The sequence below is a fragment of the Pseudonaja textilis genome, chromosome 1 (assembly GCF_049901715.1).
Source record: "Pseudonaja textilis isolate UNSWEBS1 chromosome 1, rPseTex1.2, whole genome shotgun sequence".
Taxonomy (NCBI): domain Eukaryota; kingdom Metazoa; phylum Chordata; class Lepidosauria; order Squamata; family Elapidae; genus Pseudonaja; species Pseudonaja textilis.
In genome coordinates this window covers 83,059,125-83,079,049 of record NC_141990.1, presented here as the reverse complement: position 1 = coordinate 83,079,049, position 19,925 = coordinate 83,059,125, and the positions used below count along the sequence as shown (strand labels likewise).

At 38.1% G+C, this 19,925-nt stretch overlaps 1 protein-coding gene across 2 annotated transcripts in view; it reads left to right on the top strand.

Annotated features, from left to right (window-relative positions):
• Positions 1-1,672: 1,672 nt before the first annotated feature.
• LOC113439673 (SAM and SH3 domain-containing protein 1) overlaps positions 1,673-19,925 on the top strand; it is a 571,432-nt gene continuing 553,179 nt past the window's right edge. The window contains exon 1 of one of the 2 annotated variants that reach the window (XM_087939638.1): positions 1,673-2,251. In XM_087939638.1, the coding sequence (XP_087795764.1) occupies positions 1,766-2,251 (486 nt within the window). In that variant the 5' untranslated portion in view covers positions 1,673-1,765. The remainder of the gene's footprint in view (positions 2,252-19,925) is intronic. The other variant, XM_087939633.1, reaches the window with a different exon arrangement.

Genomic DNA, 19,925 nt, shown 5'->3' with positions numbered 1-19,925 from the left:
GCAGGTTTTGCTGGCAAATCTGAGTTGAATGACACAAGATTTGGGTACCTGGATATAATCCTTGTGACTTAACAGTTTCACAAATGACTGCTGGATTAGAACATAGTTGGTGCCACAGAGAAAGGAAGTTGAAAGGAAGTGTTTTCTCATGAGCAGTAAATGTACCACACAGCCCTCCTTGTATGAATAAAATGGAAGGGCTACCATAAATTGTGGTATCATCATCTGTTCATTTGTCCTGGGAAGTAAAAGCCTTATCAAAGGGCTGCTAATGTTTTCAGACCACCTCACCAGTGTATACACCTTGTTGCTATGGTTTATCACAAGACATATATTCGGATGGGTGGGGAACAAGATAAACCCTTCAGGGAAGAGCTGCAGAGGATTCCTGAAGGAAAAGATTAAAGGAGGAAAGCGCCAGCATCTGTGTGGAGGCTGCTCCTCATCTTCTGATGTTAGGGTGTGTGCAATCCAACTTGTTTAATGAAGCATGAACGGGCAATTGAAGGTGAGAAAGAGATGAGACAGGCGCAGCTGCTGCTTTCTGTTGAATGCGCGCTTCCTTATTCCCCGTGCTCCAATATGGCACTATTCGGGGGCTAAAGAGATTCCGGAATTCCTGGCCTTGAAGCGGGACAGGCTGTTGCTCGGGAGAAAAGCCCCCTTCAATCCTTTTTTTCTAGCCGGCGGTTAATCCCGTGGAAAGGAGAGGCTGCTATTGGCTGCGGATTTACTATTTGCTCTGCGCTCTCCTCTCCAAATAACGGCGGCACTTTCAGAGGCACCTTTTTTTTCTTCCCCCAAATAAGGGGAGCCGCCTCCCGCCCTCGGCTCCGCGGCCGGCGTTAACGCGCGCCCGGTCTCTGGAAGGTGCGAGGCGAAAGGTGCAAATTCCAGCCTACGGGAAAAAAAAAAAAGGCGGGAGCCGGAAAACTTGATTTTCCGGCCTTTTCCCAGCTACACGGCGAGAGGTTTCTCTGCACCCCTCAAGAATATGAGGAGAGGCGAGGGACGCGGCTTGGAACATAAAGGTCGGGGGATGACAGGGTGGCTTGTCGGATGAGGTGTGTGGGGCGTTCTTCGCTTTTGGCACAAACCGGCGAGCGAGCGAGCGCCGGCAGGCAGCGAGGCAGCTGTTGCCGAAGAAGCAAGCAGGCGGGCGGGCGGGCGAGTGAGCGTCTGCTCCCGCCCCGCGTGAATACGAGGTTGGGTTAAAATGTAGGCGCGCCAAGCCCACGGAGCGCAAAGCGCTGCTGCGTTGAGGGGGCAACCGCGGGCGAGGAGGGCTGGAAAAGAAACGCCTCGCAAGCCGGAGAGCAGACTCCAGAGACAGCAGGAGCCGCCAAAGGTTGCCGAGACAGGCGGTCGCCGGTTTTACAGTTGACGATGGGACTAGGCGGGAAGCTCGCGGGAGGGGAGGGCGGGGGCGATGGATGGAGGCCGTAGTCCCCTTCTGAGAGCCGGGGACGCCCACAACTGAGGAAGCCGAGGGACTCGCCGCAAGGTGTGCTTGGCGTCTCCCGAGACTCGAGGCTCCCATCGCGCCGGGACTGAACCGTCTTCATTCCCGCGCAGGGGGCGGGGGGGAAGCCTGTTTTCGCCGAACGCGAGTTTCGGCGTTCCTCTCTCAGCAGATGCCTACATCACGTCCGGATTTGGCTGCCGGGCTTTGCCTTTTTCTGCCGGCGGGGCTGCGGGGTTTTGCAAAAGTTGCCTTTCGCACCTCCTCCTCCTCCTCCTCCGGCCACCCGGGCTGCTTTCCACCATGTGCGCCAACGTCGTTTACGAATGGTTGAAGACCCTGAAACTCACCCAGTACGCCGAGTCTTTTGTGGATAACGGCTATGACGACCTGGAGGTGTGCAAACAAATCGGGGAGCCGGACCTGGATGCCATCGGGGTGTCGCTGCCCCAGCACAGGCGGCGTCTCCACGAAGCCGTGCGGAGGCTGAAGGAGGAAGACGAGACCACCGCCGGCCTCTACTTCACCTTGGAGCCGCAGCCCCCACGGCGGGGCTCGCCGGGACCCGACATCTACACCAGCCGCCTGGTGGAGACGCGCCAAGCCAAGACGTGGAAGGACCCACCTCGTCAGACGCCCCCGCCGGGTCACTCTCGGGGGGCGCCGCGGAAAATGGAACTCAACTCCAAGGAGTTGATCACTTACCCCAAACTCAGACTGAAAATCATGATTAGGGATAAACTCATCCGGGATGGGATCGCTCTCAGCAAGCCGCCTTATTCCAGCCAGGTAAGGTAGCTGCGCCTTAAAAGGCCTGTTGGCTTTGCTGGGTTTTCTCGCCGTCGTTGCTCCTGTTGTCCCTTCACTCTCCTGGTTGGATGGAGAACGCACTGCCAAGAGTGGACCTGTTTCGCTTTCCTCACCACCTTGACTTCATTTGCTCTTTAAGTTTGTTTGCAGTTAGGCAGCGGGGTTGGTTTTGGTGTCGTTTTCTTCTGTGTGGAGTCGAAAGAGTGATTGTGGATTCCAGTTTCAGCACAATCCATTTCTGATGTGAAAAATAGTTCAGCATGAGGAACATAGGTGGACGTCCTAAGTCTCATAGTGGCTCAGTTCCGCTTCATTGCCTTGCCTTTCCCTTGGAATATTCGGGGAAAGGAGATGGCAATATGGTGAAGCCAGTGGTGTCCCTTAATGCTTCAATTTGATTCTTGAGGGACCAAAGTGTTTCCGAACAAAGCTCTCCAAATTGCCGTAGCATAAGGTGGAAATGTTTATTTATTTATTTGTTGAGGTATGTGGAAGTAACTGGCACAATCCACAAAAACATATTGAATTAGGAGAAAAAAGTTAAATAATGCATGTTTCTTTACATATTACTTTAAAACTGGGAACTTGCACCCAGTTTCTGTACTTGCTTATTCACAAGTAAGTGGCGCTGCAGTGGAAGTGATTGCCAAGAAAGCACAGGTAATCACTCAAGTTTGTTCTTTTATGGACAAAAATACCTGCCTTAAGTGATCTGAAAAAGGCACTGTATCTACTGACAATCAGTGTCAAGCTCTGAAAATTTTTAAGGAAGTGTCAAGTATCTGCAAGTCTTCTTTTTACCGAATTCAATAATTGTCTTGGTTCTTAGACATTTTAAAATCCAGGCTTTTGTATAAGGAGCAGACAATTACAGAATGTTTAATAAACTCAGTAGCACCACATGAGAACTTCAGGTTAATTTATTTTCACTGCAGAATTGGTTTGTGTGAGTGACAGGTAAAATCATTATCACAATCTTGTATATCTAATGTAATCTATAATATAAGCTTCTCACAGATGGGCATTGCACTCACAAAATGTATTTCATAGTTGTCATGGATAATGGATATGACTAGGTAGCATACAGGAAAAAAAACAGTTCTAAATGCAAATAAATGAATGAATGGATGTGAAAATCTGAAGAAAAAACATAATGTCACTCTGTCAAATAGAGGTATGCAGTGCTATAAACTGATATGAAATGAAATGGTGTTAAGGAAGAGTTGTATTAGTTGTGAAATGTATGTCAGAATAATTCAGAAATAATTGTAAAAAATATGCACAGGCACACATATACAGAGCTCAGCCATGTGATCTTTAGGAATACAGTAGGACTACAACTAAGAATATTGTATACTACTACATTAAAAATGAATAAAATCTTTCCTTTCCTCCCAGTTTTAGACAGATCATAGCAACTTTCTGACAAGTCAAAGAGTAATAACAACCCATATTCAGGGTACCAGATGTCTAATATGAATGGGCAAATAATGGTGTGTAAACTCTCATATTCACTATAAATGAACCGTTTTCTGAAGCAATTTACCCGTGGTGTTAGTCATAGAACTTTTTTACGGATCTGTTTACAACCTGAGCCAGAAATAGAAAAGCTGCTCCTCTATTGATAATGAGGCCTGAAATTATTTTGAAACGCACAAACATAAAATATGACTCTTGATAATACCTTCTAATCTAATAGGACAACATAAACACGTTTTGCATTTTGAGTTTTACAATAAATATTTCTTTCATTGGTTTCTTTTCATGAGAAAAAACAATGACAGGTATATGGAAAATATTAGGAAATCAGCAAGTATTGTTGCTTAGATTTCTTTAAGGTACGATATCTTGTATTTTCCTATGGAGAATATTTAAAAATTAGATGCTCTGACCAACTTTGGCAAGGAATCGTTATAATACTGGTTCTGATGAACAATATAAAGAATAATTGACTTATATCTCAGGCTTCTGAACTTAAAATGGCTAAATGCCCTTAGTTATTTCATTAAGTTCCATAGCGTTTCACATTTCTGTATTTAACATTTCTAATAATTGAAAACTATTCATTTATCAATTCCTTTTGTAGTCAACTATTTAATTTTTACCCTGCCTTTATTTATAAATAACTCCAACATTCCTAATACTCCTTTCACCTTTAATGAAAACTATCCCAGAATTGGTATATAAAATCACCAATTAAAAACATTTTTTAAAAAATGATAGACAAAAAAAATCATATTATAAATTTGAGTGTAATGATTACAGTGGGCCATTAATTAGTCATCAAGCATGTCAACAAAGTATGTAAATCTTAACCAGCGCTTAACCAAGTGCTGAATGAAAATCAAGTTAGTGCTTGGCACACTCTGTTTCAGATGCCAACAGACAGTGGTACTATCTCAAATCACTACCAGATGTGCCAACCAGCATTAGGGCAAGTTGGGACTTCCACCCCTCCAGTTTTGCCACCAGGTATAACAACACAGGCAGATCAGATTTCCATGTCCTAAGGCTGAAATGACTTACATGAGAAATAGCTGTTGTATAAATGTGGAACTGATATTGATTTTCAGAGCTTGGCTAGGAATCCATTGATTTGAAAAGACATGAGAAAAATGGGTGAGGACTTAAATCCCTGAGTCTGTCTGCTCCCCCCCCTTCCCCAACACACACAGAAAGAGTATGAGATTGTCAAATATACAGAGTATGTTTGGAAAGGAATTTCAGCTTGGCATGTATTGGATACAGACACAGACTGATTTTGTGACTGTAATCAAAATCATGATTCCTGGTGTTTTGATTCCAGCTAAATGCCCGCATTGCAAGCAGAGTTGGCTTATTTAAAGTAATGTTCCGATGACCATTTAGAATAGGATTTGATCTGTCCTTGTTCTTGCTCTATGAGTTCCCTTATTTGTTGTTGTTAAGAAAAAAGATGCTGTCTTACAAGATCCTGATCTCTGTAACTATTGGAGATCATTATCCTTTTCCCCTCATATTTGAACTCTTAGAGTGGCTGCCAAATTGGTCACCCTGAGTCGATAGTTCACGCCGGAAAGGGACATGGGGAATGTGACATGTAAGGTGCATCCATATATCTGCTTTGCTACGTTTTACTTCCATCTCAGAACTTTCAATATAAAACACAAGATGCCAAAAGGTGGTAATTGCCTATTTTCCCATGTTGAAATTTGAGTGTCACCAACCATGCAAAAAATTGCTGCTGATTGGTGTATAGAATGTGTGCTTGGGTAGCTTTTGGACGCTCCAGGTGCCTATCCCCCAAACCATTTTCTTCTGTTCTTTTCCAAGGAACTATTGACCTATCAAGCTAAAGATCACTAAATGGAAGCAAAGAGTTTTCTTCTCTTATCTGCACTGCAGTAGTTATCTAGATAATCCACAGCAGGGGTAATCCACAGTAGACATGGCAGGTCAATTTTAGTCAAACAGATTGGTGCCCCGGATTTTCCATCAATATACTATCCAGAGTATCTTGAATTTGTTAGCCCTACAAAGTAGTTCAGGCAAGAAGCATAACCAAGAGTCTTACTTCTATTAAAGAGCCCTGGTGGTGCATTAATTAGAATGTAGTATTACAGGCTAACTCTGCCGACTGCCAGCAGTTCGATCCTGACCGGCTCAAGGTGACTCAGCTGTCCATCCTTCTGAGGTCAATAAAATGAGGACCCAGATTGCTGGAGGAAATATGTAAACCACTTAAAGAGGGCTGTAAAGCACTATGGGGTGGTATATAAGTCTAAATGCTATTGCTATTACTATCTTTATCATAAGACCACATTAATAAAAATTTTCAAGACAAAGTATTTTCCAATAAGATCAAAACAGTTCATTACAGACTTGAAACAACTGTTTCAAACTTGAAATAAAGAACTTCAGATTTTAAAAAAAATATTTAATTTTTAAACACTTTGTAGACAAGTAGTTTGTACCATGTGTTAAATTGATTTACAATTTTATCAAATGCATGTTCCATCAATATTGAGGCCAGCAGTTGTGAGAAATGTACACAGGACTACGACATAATACTTTCTGAAGTCCTAGAAAGAGAGGCATGGAGAACTGTTTATTATTAGTCCTGATAAAAGTCTGAGGGCTGTACCTGAAGTTCCTGAAAGAGAATCACACCAAAAAATGTCAAGATTTATTCATGTATTTTATATCCCACCTTTATATATATATGTTTTACAAATAACTCAAGGTGAGATATCCTTGATACTCCTGTTCTTCCTATTTTCCCCACAACAACAACCATCTTGAGAGGTGGATTGGGCTGAGAGATGTGACTGATCATATGCCACTCAGGTGGATTTCATGGCTAAGGACTAGTACTCACTGTCTCCCGGTTTCTAGCCTGGTGCATTAACCACTAGACCTCTCCTCTCCTCTCCTCTCCTCTCCTCTCCTCTCCTCTCCTCTCCTCTTGGGTTAAAACAGGAAACAATGGTTTATTCCATTGAATATTTGAAAGAAGCTGGCACTGAAAGAGTAAGCTGATGGATTTATTTGTGGAGAGCTTGTTTATCAGGAAAGCTGTGGATTGAGATCTCACTGAGTAAAGATTTGGACTCAGTAGCCTAAATAGCCATTTCCAACTGATGATCCCATGAATCAACCAGGATGAGGGAGCACAAATAGTGTACCCAGTATTTGGTTGCAACTTTTATTGTTATTTTCTTTATTGTTAATATTTAATTAGGCATTATGGCTTCAGGAATGAATCAATGCAACTAAAAGATTGTTTTTCTTCTTCTGGATGCCATATGCCAATAGGCAGATGTGGCAGGCATCTGTTTGTTTTTATAATAGTTTTCATAGTTGTGCACTGCTTTGAGTAAACTATAAAAGATTTCCAAACATATTAGATGAATAAGCTTTCTGTTTCAGGAATATTCAGGTAAAGTAAGAAGGAATAATGCTTCTAAAACCTATGTGAAAAATGTAAAAAATAACAGTGATAGATATAGGCATGGTTGACAAATGATTTTTACCAATCAACCATCACGGTATGATGAATGCAGTTTCATTTTAGCTCAAAGCACACTATTCCACACCATGTAAAAAAAAACAGCAGAGATGGGAATTTATACAGCTAATGAATACTGATTATATAGCCAATAAAGAATGGTTAAAATGGCTAACAAATTATTAAAAATGAATGGAAGTTGGAGTTTCTCAATGTAAAAAAAAATTAGGGTTGTACAACTATAGGATATGTCATGAGGAATTAGGCATTCTATTCATCTTACATATAGACTAATTAGTATCTGATAGTTTAGTGAAATTTAATTAGAGCTTCTAATTGAAATAAATGACCTGACCTGACCTTATCCATTCTTGAGAAACTTTATTTCATTTCCCGCCCTGTGAGAATTGTACACGGTATGAGCAAAAATAACATTGCTTAAAGAGAGACACATATTAAATGTGTCCATCTCAATACATTTTAAAATAACTTTTAGTATAGTATAGAAGTTTTAACATAGATTTTAAAGTTATGATTTGTAATGCAGGAATATGCTTTTTGCTTGTGTTCAAACATTCATAAATGCTGATGTGTGGATCTTCTCTAAAAATTGCACTAGGTCTTAAGACATAAAAAGGAAAACTCATACAGATGGAGAAAATTATGCCTATGATTGTTATTAAAGTATCATACTCTAAATGGTGTAATTTTCTACTGCATTTTTATGTGGATTTTATCATATTAATTGCAAAAAACTTTTTACAGAGTCTCTAGATAATTCATTTGTCTTATATTTATAGAGTAATGGGTATGTTCTTTTGTCCAGAAATAAAAACTCAGATATGTAGGTAGCATCTGTCAAAAATGCATTTCATTATTTGATTCCAAACTATTTCTTGCTTAGTATTAAAATATACTTCATGTTCTTTGAAATAAAATAGACCTGTGTAGCTCAAGAATTACCATATTTTTTTCGTATATAAGATGCACACACACCCCCAAAGTGGGTGGAAATGTCTGTGCATCTTATACAGCAAATGTTGCCGAAGCCCTGCCCACCCGCTGGCCCCCACCCACTGGCCTATGCTTCCTAGCAATTTGTCTCCTTGCAGCAAGCAGCAAACAGCCAGTTTCAACTTCAGCACAGCCTGATAAGCACAAGTAGCTGATTGTCAGTTGGATTGGCCTCCTGACAACCAGCTGCTTCAGGCTGCAGAGATCGCCATCGCCTATAGCCCCTTCTGTGCACCCCATTTTCGGCCTCCACATCCCCTTTTCAGCCTCCGCACACCCCATTTTTGACCTCTGCACATCCCATTTTCAGCCCATTCCACACGGCGGGGATTGAAATGGGCGGAAAATGGGGCGCACGGAGGCAGCAATAGGCAATGGCAATCCTTGCAGCCTGAAACAACTGTTCATCCGGAAGCCGATCCAACCGACAATCAGCTGTTTGTGCTAATCAGGCTGTGCTGAAGCTCACCAGGCTGTTTGCTGTTTGCTTCAAGGAGGCAAATTACTGGGAGGCAGAGGCAGATTCCCCCCCCACCCCTGTTTTCCTCCCCAAAATCTAGGTGCATTGGATAGATACTTTGGAGTGTCTGTCTTATACTCTGAAAAATATGGTACTTTTTTGAAATTGTATATTTTAAAGTTAGATTTGATACATTTAGGTATTATTTTAGAATTGGACTAATGTTTTCATCTTTAATTTAGGAAGTATTCCCATTGACAAAACCCTACAGTATTAAATAACATTAAACATGATTTATCCTGCAGTCAAAAGATGTATCTTGTGAACCGAAAAACATCCTTTGGAGAAAGTAAAATAGATGCTGCATAGTGATTTGTTTATTATCCCAATATATATGTGATGATATACTTCCATTTTTTATTTTGAACAATAGTAATTGGCACAAATGAGCTCTAGTATCATTTGAAAGCTGTTCAATTTCATTTCAAAATTATAAAATCTTTTTATCTGCTTCACTGCTGAGGACACTGAGAGGGTATTTTCAAGAATGCGTGATCATTTAAAAAACATCCATAATTATTTTTAATTTTTTAAGTTTTATACTTAAGTATGAATTTTAATGAAAAAGAATAATTTTGAAATACGATTCGTATTCTTAACAATACCTGGTTTATTTTCTCAGCTGGATGAAAAGTGGCATGTTCCTTCATATTCTTCATATCGTAGATTTAAATTGGCATAACCTGTAGCTTAGTGGGAATAAGATAAAACCTCTATAGAATATTTAATTCTGTATGCAGCATTTGGAGTCAAGTTCTAACGTTCATCTTATATGATAGACCACATATTTTCAACATTTGCTCATTTTACATCTATTAATAAATTGATTTTCCTTTCTGTAGAGGAGCTATTCTGTCACTAAGAACTTTGCACACTTGTTAGTAATCACAACAACCTTAGATTGTACATTGGATTCTATATTGATACATCTTTTTACAATTTTTAAAGAGTAATCATTAAAAAAAATCAATCAATTTTATACCCAATATTCAGATAGGCTAATGTAAGGATTTTCTTGTGAAGCTTTAAGAATCTTAAATTTTGATGTATAGGGTGTGAGGGATTCATACATGTTCAATATATGGATTGTTTAATGCTTCTCCAAGGAAAACCCTTCAAAGAAGGAGTAGATTTATGGAACAGTGCATGTCATGAATCTGAGACAATACTCTCTCTCATTCACTATTGTATCAATGTAGGAAAAGTACTCAAATTTAAACTGAAATGCACTTTTCATATACTTTATTTAAATATACTTTATCCTTAAATTAATTATTTTTAAAATGATGTAAAGATGTCATTCAACTTTTTGTATTATCTATATACTCTGAGCAAAAATGATTATTGTATGATATATAACCTTATCTAAATGTGCAAGACATATGCTTTTGGACTTTTTGGCTGTTCAGATTAATTACAGTAGGCAGGGTTTTTTTCCCTAAAAGTGATGCAATATTATAAACCATTATACTTGCCAAATTATGAGTAAGTACACAATTACTGATAATTTGGCAAGTATACTAGTTTATAATTGAAGTTTGAGGTTCCTATTTATTAAAATTTTACTGTACTGTGTTTATCACAGCTTTGCATTATGGATTTCCTTCTCTACCAAGTGGATGGAACTTTAGCGTCATATCTGATAAATCCTGTAAACTCATATAATTACATTATTGTATACTATGCATTATAATGTCATCTTCATTGTCTTTTACATACAGATAGTCCTTGACTTACCTCCACTGTTGAGCCCAAAATTTATGTTGCCAAGTGAGGCAATTGTTAAGTGCCCCATTTTAAGATCTTTCTTGACACAGTTACTAAGTGAATCACTGCAGTTGTTAAGTTAGTAACACAGTTGTTAAGTGAATTACAATGTACATAAGAAATATAAATAAAATATTGTAAATCACAGCATAATCCTTATACCAAAATGTCATTGGTTAGAAATTGGTTAAATGTGTTAAATATGTAAATGCATGTAAAGTTTCTCTTAAAAGTATGATGGATGAAAAGGATTTCTAAACATTTTCTCCAATTGATACATGTACCATCCTTCGCACAAAGTTGCTGTTTCTGTTAGTAATAAGAGCTTTGTTGGTGGGAAAGGAAAGAATTCTATTTGGAATGAATTTCATTGGAATTGCAGCATGAGAATTGGAGTGAGAGTCAGAAGCAGACTAATGTTATATGTACTAATCAGTTATCATGTTATAATATGATTATCTGAATTGCCAATATTAGTGACAATCATAAAAGCTTTCATATTGTTGCATTTCAATTCCACGGGCTTTGCAGTAGTCTACAATTTGAGCATTGATATGTTCTAAGGAAACCCTTTTAGAACTTTCTTCCTGTTATTTAATCAAGAATAGTAAAATACAGTAAACAAACTCAGCAGCATTACCATTTAAATTCAGTATATTGAAAAATATGAGGAGATAAATTATTCTCCCAGCAGAATGAAATGGAAAAAACTATAAGAAAAGAAATAAAAGAAAGAATAAAGAAATAGAAGAAAACAATTGAATAGCGGGGACCAGAGATCTCTTCAAGAAAATTGGAGATATGAAGGGAACATTTCATGCAAAGATGGGCATGATAAAGGACCAAAATGACAGGGACCTAATAGAGACAGAAGAGATTAAGAAGAAATGACAAAATTACACAGAAGAAGTATATAAGAATGAGCTTAACGTCCCTGATAACCAGGGGTGGGATTCTACCAGTTCACACCTATTCGCTAGAACTGGTTGTTAACATTCTAAGCAGTTCAGAGAACCGGTTGTTAAAAGAAATTACTGGCCTAATCCTGTAAGGAAGTCAGGAAGGAAACATTCTGGTGTTGCTTACAGAAACTGCCTCTCCGTTAACCCTTATTACATTCTTGGCAGGACTAGACTTCCTGTCTCAGGAACGTCTCTGGAGTTTTTCCCCCCTCCTTTGCTGGTACTTGCTTGTGTATAGTGACCATTCAAAGTTACAGTGGCACTGAAAAAAGTGACATGACTGTTTTTCACGCTTATGGCTGTTGCAGCATCTCCGCAGTCATGAGAGGTCAGGCGAGGAGATGCGTGCCTCGATGTGAGTGATATTGAGTTGGCCACACCCAGCCAGTAACATGACCACCAAGCCATGTCTACCCAGTCACATGACCACCAAGCCATACCCACCATCTAAGCCATACCCACAGAATCTGTTGTTAAAAAATTTGAATCCCACTCCTGCTGATAACCACAATGGGGTAGTTACTGACATCTAGAACCATGACGGCAAACCTATGGCACGTGTGCCAGAGGTGGCATGCAGAGCCATTTGGTCTGGCACATGAACTGCAGGCAAATTTATCTTACTCCGCATGTGTGCACCTCACAGCTGATTTTCGGCAAGTTTGAGTCCTTTTTTGGCCTCCCAAAGGCTTGAGGAAGGCTTCTGCAGGCTTCAGCAAGCTTTGTAGGCCGAAAACTAGCCCCGTTTTGTCACTTACGATATTTCTGGAAAAACAGGAAGTGATGAAATGGGGCTAGTTTTCAGCCTACAAAGCTTGCTCAAGCCTGTAGAAACCTTCCTCAAGCCTTTGGGAGTGCAAAAAAGGCCTCAAACCAGCCAAAAATCAGCTTTCAGGTGCAGTGCAGGTAAGGGGGTTGTGTAGGAGACATAGGGGGACATGCGCATTGCCTTCTGGGTGCTGGCACACGAGTGTGAACGTGGAAGCATGCGCACAATTTTTGGCACAGGAGCCCAAAAAGGTTGGCTACCACTATCCTAGAATCTGAAGTCAAATGGACTATAGGAAATCTGAGCAACAACAAAGCTAGTGGAGGTGATGGTATTCCAGCTGAGCTATTCAAAATCTTAAAAGACGATGCAGAAAAAGTGCTACACTCAATTTGCCAGCAAATTTGGAAAACTCAACAGAGGCCACAGGATTGGAAAAGGTCAGTTTACATTCCAATTCCAGAAAAGGACAATGCCAATGAATGTTCAAACTACTGCAACATTGCACTCATTTCACATGGGAGTAAAGTTATGCTCAAAATCCTACAAGCTAGGCTCCAGCATTATGTGGATCTAGAACTACCAGAAGTATAGACAGGATTCCAAAGAGTCAGAGGAACTAGAGATCAAATTGCCAACATATGCTGGATCATGGAGAAATCTAGGGAGTTCTAGAAAAAGACCTACTTCTTTTCATTTACTATGCTAAAGCATTTGATTGTGAGGATCATAACAAATTGTGGCAAGAGATGGGAGATGGGAGTACCAGACCATCTTATTTGTCTTTTTAGAAACCTATATGCGGGTCAAGAAGCAACAGTGAGAACTGGACATGGAACCACTGATTGGTTCAAAATTGGGAAAGGAGTTCGGCAAGGCTGTATACTGTCACCCTGCCTATTTAACTTAGATGCAGAGCACATCACAAGAAAGGCGGAGCTAGATGAATCAAAAATTGGAATTAAGATTGCTGGGAGTAATAACAACCTCAAATATGCAGATGATACCACTTTAATGGCAGAAAGGGAATAGGAACTAAAGAGCCTCTTAATGCAGGTGAAGAAAGAGAATGCAAAAGTTGCCTTGAAACTCAACATTAAGAAAACTAAGATCATGGCACCTGGCCCTTTCAATTCTTGGCAAATAGATGGGGAAGAAATAGCGGTAGTGACTAATTTTATTTTCCTGGGTTTCAAGATTACCGCAGATGGGGACTACAGCCAAGAAATTAAAAGATGCTTGCTCCTGGGAAGGAATGCTATGGCAAATCTAGACAGCATACTAAAAAGCAGAGACATCACCCTGCCAACAAAAGTGCGTATAGTCAAGGCTATGGTTTTTCTAGTTGCAATGTATGGCTGTGAAAGTTGGACCATAAGAAAGGCTGAGTGCCAAAGAATTGAAGCTTTTGAACTGCTGGAGAAGACTCCTGCGAGTCCCTTGGACTGAAAGACAATCCAACCAGTCAGTCTTAGATCAACCCTGATTACTCTTTTGAAGGCCAGATCCTGAAGATGAAACTCAAATATTTTGGCCACCTAATGAGAAGGAAGGACTCACTGGAGAAGAGCCTAATGCTGGGAAAGGTTGAGGGCAAAATAAGAATGGGACGACAGAGATTGAGGTGGCTGGATGGAGTGACTGAAGCAGTAGGCATGAGCTTAAATGGACTCCAGAAGATGATAGAGGACAGGAAGGCCTGGAGGAATGTTGTCCATGGGGTTGCGATAGGTTGGACATGATTTTGCAGCTAATAACAACAACATAAGAAAAGAAAATGCAAAAGCTGATTGGAACATGAGGAAAAAGCTTTAAGTTACAGAACACTACAGTCTTATACCAATGTGGAGTATGAAAAAGAAAGCTTGATGGAGTGATAAAGTGAAAAAAAAACCTGTAAGAAATTGGTGATTGAACAAAATTGAGAGATAAGCGCTATTTAATGTACATATGAAAAAAAAAGATAGAAAGAATGTATTTAAAAGAAAAAGAAACAGTTGACATTAAAAGAGGCAAAGAAAATGCAGAACAAGTTTATATAAAAATAAAATGTAAATAAAAAATTGTTTTAGAAATGTGAAAAGAATGAAGAATGCTTGACTAGAATATCTTTATATTGTGTTCTCCTGACTTATCTTATAGTTTTACAATGCCTTCAATTATATTATACAAATATATACAAGATGAAATTAGACAATTCAAAACTTTGCAATTTTTTATTAATGACTGTTTCTAGACTGACCATTATAATATTTTCCTACTTAATTATCATCTGGTAAAGGAGAACCACTTCAGCTTCATTATTTAATTGTAAATAAATGTTATGTGAAGCTGCAAAATACATTTGGGATAGATTGGGTGTATACTTCCACATATCCATCTACTGTTGCAAGAGCATCAATATACATCCTGTGGGCATCCACCAAAATTTTCTTTTTCTTTTTAGATTTAGGGTTATGTGCATGAAAAAGTGAAGAAGCTAGAGGCTAGGAGAAATCTCATTGTATAAGATTTTTGTTTGAATAGTATTCTAGTTTCAAGCCCTATATACACAAAACACAAAATTAAAGAAATTTAATGGTGGAGAAATTGATTGATTGAATAACCAACCTAAGTTACTCACATTTGAAACTAAATTGTGATAAGAACAATAGTTTTTATTTCTGATAAAAACATCTAAGTTTGCTTAACAACCTTTCTTTTTTTAATTTCCCTCTAATTACATCTAGTGGAATTCTGTAACATGAAACTTTCCTGTTTGCCAGCATTTTGATGTTATATTTCTGGTTTTGGTCCCAGTCATAAAGAGAATGAGGAGTAAAATAATTGAATAATTGAGTCAGTATGTAAAATAACTGGAAAAATCTTAATAAAATTCTGCTAGTTATTATCCTGACCATTTTCTGCCACTGGGTAGCTTTTTCTTCTGATACTTTCCTTAAGTTGGGAAAGAAGAAGGTCATTCCTGGTTCAGCTTATTAGTTTTCTGTGCCTGAAACAGGTGACATGTTTCTTCTTGTGAAATTTAAAGCTTCAAATGGCACAGTAAATCTGTTCTAATCTTCATAGAGGCTTATATTTTTACTACATTAAGATTGTGGTACAGTATATGAAGCAGAAGCCTGCCAGATTTTGTTGAAATGAAGCTGTTTAGCACAGAAACACAGGCTCAGTTTGTGGCAAATGTTTCAACCAAAACCTATTTATTCACAGACAAATGTTAAATATCAAGCATCTGCCTCCCAGCTCTTTTATAAATCAATGTCAGCATAGGAAAGCTCATAAAATCTACTAGCCTGCAAAAATGTTTACTCTCTGCCCTGTTATGGGCTAGCAAAGAAAAAATTAGAATTGTGGGTCTCTTTTTAAAACAACTTGATAAAGTCCTGTGGTGGAGAGAGGAGTTTTCTCTTTTATTATGCAAAGCATGGACACTACTACACTTCGCTTCTACTTCAGAAAAATTTAGTTTGCTCATAACAGTCCTTCCCGCCCCCCAAATACAAACGGATCTTGAAAAAAATGGCTATGTTTTATGTACTTGTAGTGAAAACAGCTATCACTTTTAAAATTAAAACTGTACCATGTACTTCAGGAAAAATTAATGAAAGCAAGTAGTGACATTTGATTTTCACATTTCTAGTTTTCTGTTATTTTGTCATTAGGTATGATTGCTTAACTATTAAATGATAACTGTCACTAAATAATTTATTTGAAATTGCACTGAATTTGCATTTTTGAAATCTTTCATGTCCTTTTTCTAAAATACACCAGAGAAAGTACTTTAAAGCAAGGGTCCCCAATCCCCAGTTCATGGACCAACACTGGTCTGTTGCATGCCAGCAACTGGTCCGTGCAAACAAGCAAAGCCCCCTCTGCAGGATGCAGGCAGCATGCGAAACCATGTCCCCTCCGAGCCGGTCCCTGGTGCCCAAAAGATTGGGGGGCCAATGCTTTAGAGTACTGAAATGAAACTTCGAATTGGAGTTATATCTGCATTGCTTCTGATACTTATCATACTTATCATACTTTTGTTAAACATCAGCTTAAACCAAATTATTAGTGTTGTCTGCGCAAATTTCAGCTTATCAAGCATTGAAGTGGAACCTAGGTCTTGTTGTCCTAATCACTTTGGAAGATAAAATAAATATTTTCAAAGTCATTTCTGCATGACACTAATTCCCAGTGTCAAAATAACTTTGAATGCTGGTGTGGAAATTTATGGATTTCAATTAAAGCTTGTAATGCATCATAATTCTAGCTTTATATCCAGTGCAGTGCAGTATTTTGGATTTTTAATGGTTCTTGAGCAGTAACCATAAAAGTATTCAAAATGCGCACAGTAATTATAAAGATTTGCTGTTGCATATGTATTAAAATTGATGATTTACATTCCAAAAACGCTGTGTAAGGTTGTACTCTTGATACTAGACTACATATTAGTTATAGCCAAGTAATTTAAATCTATGAGCCACACATTATAAAGTCATATTATTTATTTTTAGTAGATAATAATAAATTTGAAATTGATGTTATGTTAATTACAATCTTGTATGGTAAAGAATACATGTGTATCATTTTGCAGGTCCTTTTTTAAAATTAATTGAAAGTTAAAGTGAAGAGATGGGATTTTAGTACCCGCCTTTTATACTGTAAAGTGTATTCTCTTCTCTTCTATTCGCAGTGTTAAGATTCCCTACAGAAGTAATTTCCATTATAAGCACATTTTGATGCTTTTATCATTATGAATACCTCTTGTCCTCCAAATATCTTACCAATATATTTTGGTTGTTTGCATAAAATGATTGTAAAATGTGTTGGATAGCAGGTTCTTACAAACCCAATTAGCACAGCCAATAGTCGTGCCTATATTATTTAGGTGTTGAAATACTACAGCCATAATGATTTCCACACTGAAAAGCAGATATTTTATAAAATGCAGTATATAGAAGGTTTATATTAATTGTAGCACAAATATTATCATATGGAAGAAGTTTCAAATTTTATCTAAGAGACAGTGAGCAACCAGGATTGTGGAAGCATCAGTACTAATAGGAGGCGGTGTCCTAGCACTTGGAAGATCTGCATAATCAGTTAACTAAAAGGGTAATTATCTGCCTTACCTTATTTAAAAGTAAATTAAAATAATTTTGCTCATTATAAACTATGAAAAATATTTCTTAAGGGCTAATAGTCAAGTGCTTACCTTCAAATTTCAAACCAGTGAAATTCACTCTTCAGAAATTCAACCCCTCCTTTACTAAGTAGTTACGGAAGAGGCTTCAGAAATTTGACTAATCTATAGAAATTGGTTTGTTTTAAACATGAAAGAATATACAATATTTGCAAAATACAGGAAATAAATGTGTGTGTGTGTGAGAGAGAGAGAGAGAGAGAGAATTTGGTGCAAACATTTTTATATATTTTATTGTATTTTTTAAAATAGGGACTCAAATCAAGAAACTTCATTGAATGTTGAAGCTTGCAAAGTTGGAAACTATTTGATGGCTTGCAAATTGCAAGCTAATGTGTGGGGGTATGATAAACATTTAAAAGATGTGTTTTGTAGGGTATATTAGAGCGAATAAAGAACTTCAAAATGTTAAAGCAGCTACATCTTTTTTAAAACCTGGATGGCTGCTTTAAAAGTCATTTTCATATGATCACAGATACACGTAGATTCTGAAGCAGGAGTTTTGAGATAGGAGGTGATACAATGAAATGGAAAGATAGCCCGAAGTCTAGCTTAGCTAAAGAACTCTTTAGCTCCATGTGGAAAAAAAACAACTGACTTTTACATTGTAACATAGAAAATAAGAAATTCTATTCAAAGCAGAATTATTTCAGAATAAAGATTAATTTCTAGCAGAGGTAGGAAAAAGCAAGATGACAGTAGCTATGATTTATTCAACCCAGTGTTTTATTTGAAATGTGTATGACCTTTATATGGAGTCAGAAAAAGGACAAGAAAGGAGTAAGGATAGTTTTACATACTTACGTATTATAATGTCCAAATGCTGAAATTGTTATCTAACAAGACAATAGCACAAACAACTATCTTTTTAAAAAGCAACTGGATATTTAATGGATGGTTGAAAGCATCTTACGGTGTTTTGCCTTGGGATCAGAATGAAATCAATGAAGTTTAAAACTTAACACAGTATGTTTTACATATGACTCTTTGGAATGTTGATAATGCATTTGGAACACGTAGAATTAGAGAGTGATTGATTGCATCTACTTTGCATATTTACACCCTTCTGTGCTCATTCTGAACAACCATAAAATTGAATGGATTGTATTATGTTAAATAACCTGTAGCAATCATGTTTATGGCATTCTAGGCATATTTTGTGATTCTTCTGCTAGTTAGATAAAACCAAGATTGTGTATTAAATGCAATTCTTCTGGTTTCAATCAGAAAAGCATTAACTGGTTTGTTGTCATTTTTGTTCAATACTCCATTTGAGCAAGAAACTTTAAAGTGAAAATGTCCATTTCATTAATTGACATCTATGCATAGAGCTCCATTTGCTAAGCTTAGGCCTGTCTTTAGATATTGCTTTTCATGCATAGACAAATCTAACCATAGGAAGAAACCACAAATCTTATTCAGCATCATCTTTTAGGAAGAGTCATCCAAGAAGAATGAATCTAATGAGGGTTAAAAAAAAAGTTAATAGCATGATCATTTGATCCTGCAGGGAGGATTATGACTTGAGGGTTCAAATTGGATAACTTTGCCTTCTTTTCTTCCTTGGATGGTTCTTTCCAGAAGATAATGCTGGATTAAGGACTACCAGAGAATCCATACCTACCAAGTTCAGAGAACTGCTCCTAACAGAAGGAAAAGAGCAAGTCTTTCTGTCAGTGCAAATTCTTAGTTTAAACACCAGGCATAAAGGACTCAAAAAATTAATGATGTCTCATGGTGTGCAGTCTTCCTTAATTAGAAAAAAAATGTTGCTACTAAATTGTTAGGATTTTGATTTTCTCTGTTCTGCAGGAGTAGTTGTAATTAAAGTCTCATTTAAGCAAGACGAAACTACCCCTCTCATTTTTTAAAAAGAACTGATTATTCAACTAGTTGCTTTTTTACATGTGCTTTCTCATTCCTTTCCATTTGTTTTTACTACAAGTCAAGTGCCCACATACTGAAAATAATTGAGATATAATGTAGACATTTTTGAAGTCCATTTGAAAGAGGATGCAAATAGTGTTATTATTTAAAAGACATTCAGGTATGTCGCTGTAAGCCACTGAAGGTTCCAGTATGTCCAGCTTTAAATAAACTATTAACAGTCTTGGGGAAGCTGTACGGGACAACATTAAGAATGTGGTAGCATTAAAGAAAAGAGGTTCATCAGTATCAGTAACATAAGAAACAAAGAAGGCTTCTTGGATATCTTTCATCTTGAATTGTCTCATGTAACACAAATACCAGTATACTTTTGTAGCATCTAGAACAGGGGTGTCAAAACTCAATTTCATTGAAGGCCACATCAGCATTATATTTGACCTCAGGTGGCTGGGGTGGGTGTGGCCAGCTCAACGCCACTCATGTCGGGCGGGGGCTGTGGTGGACCGAGCACTCTGCCTGAAAATGTGGCCCTCCCGAGTTCTGTTTTTGCTGG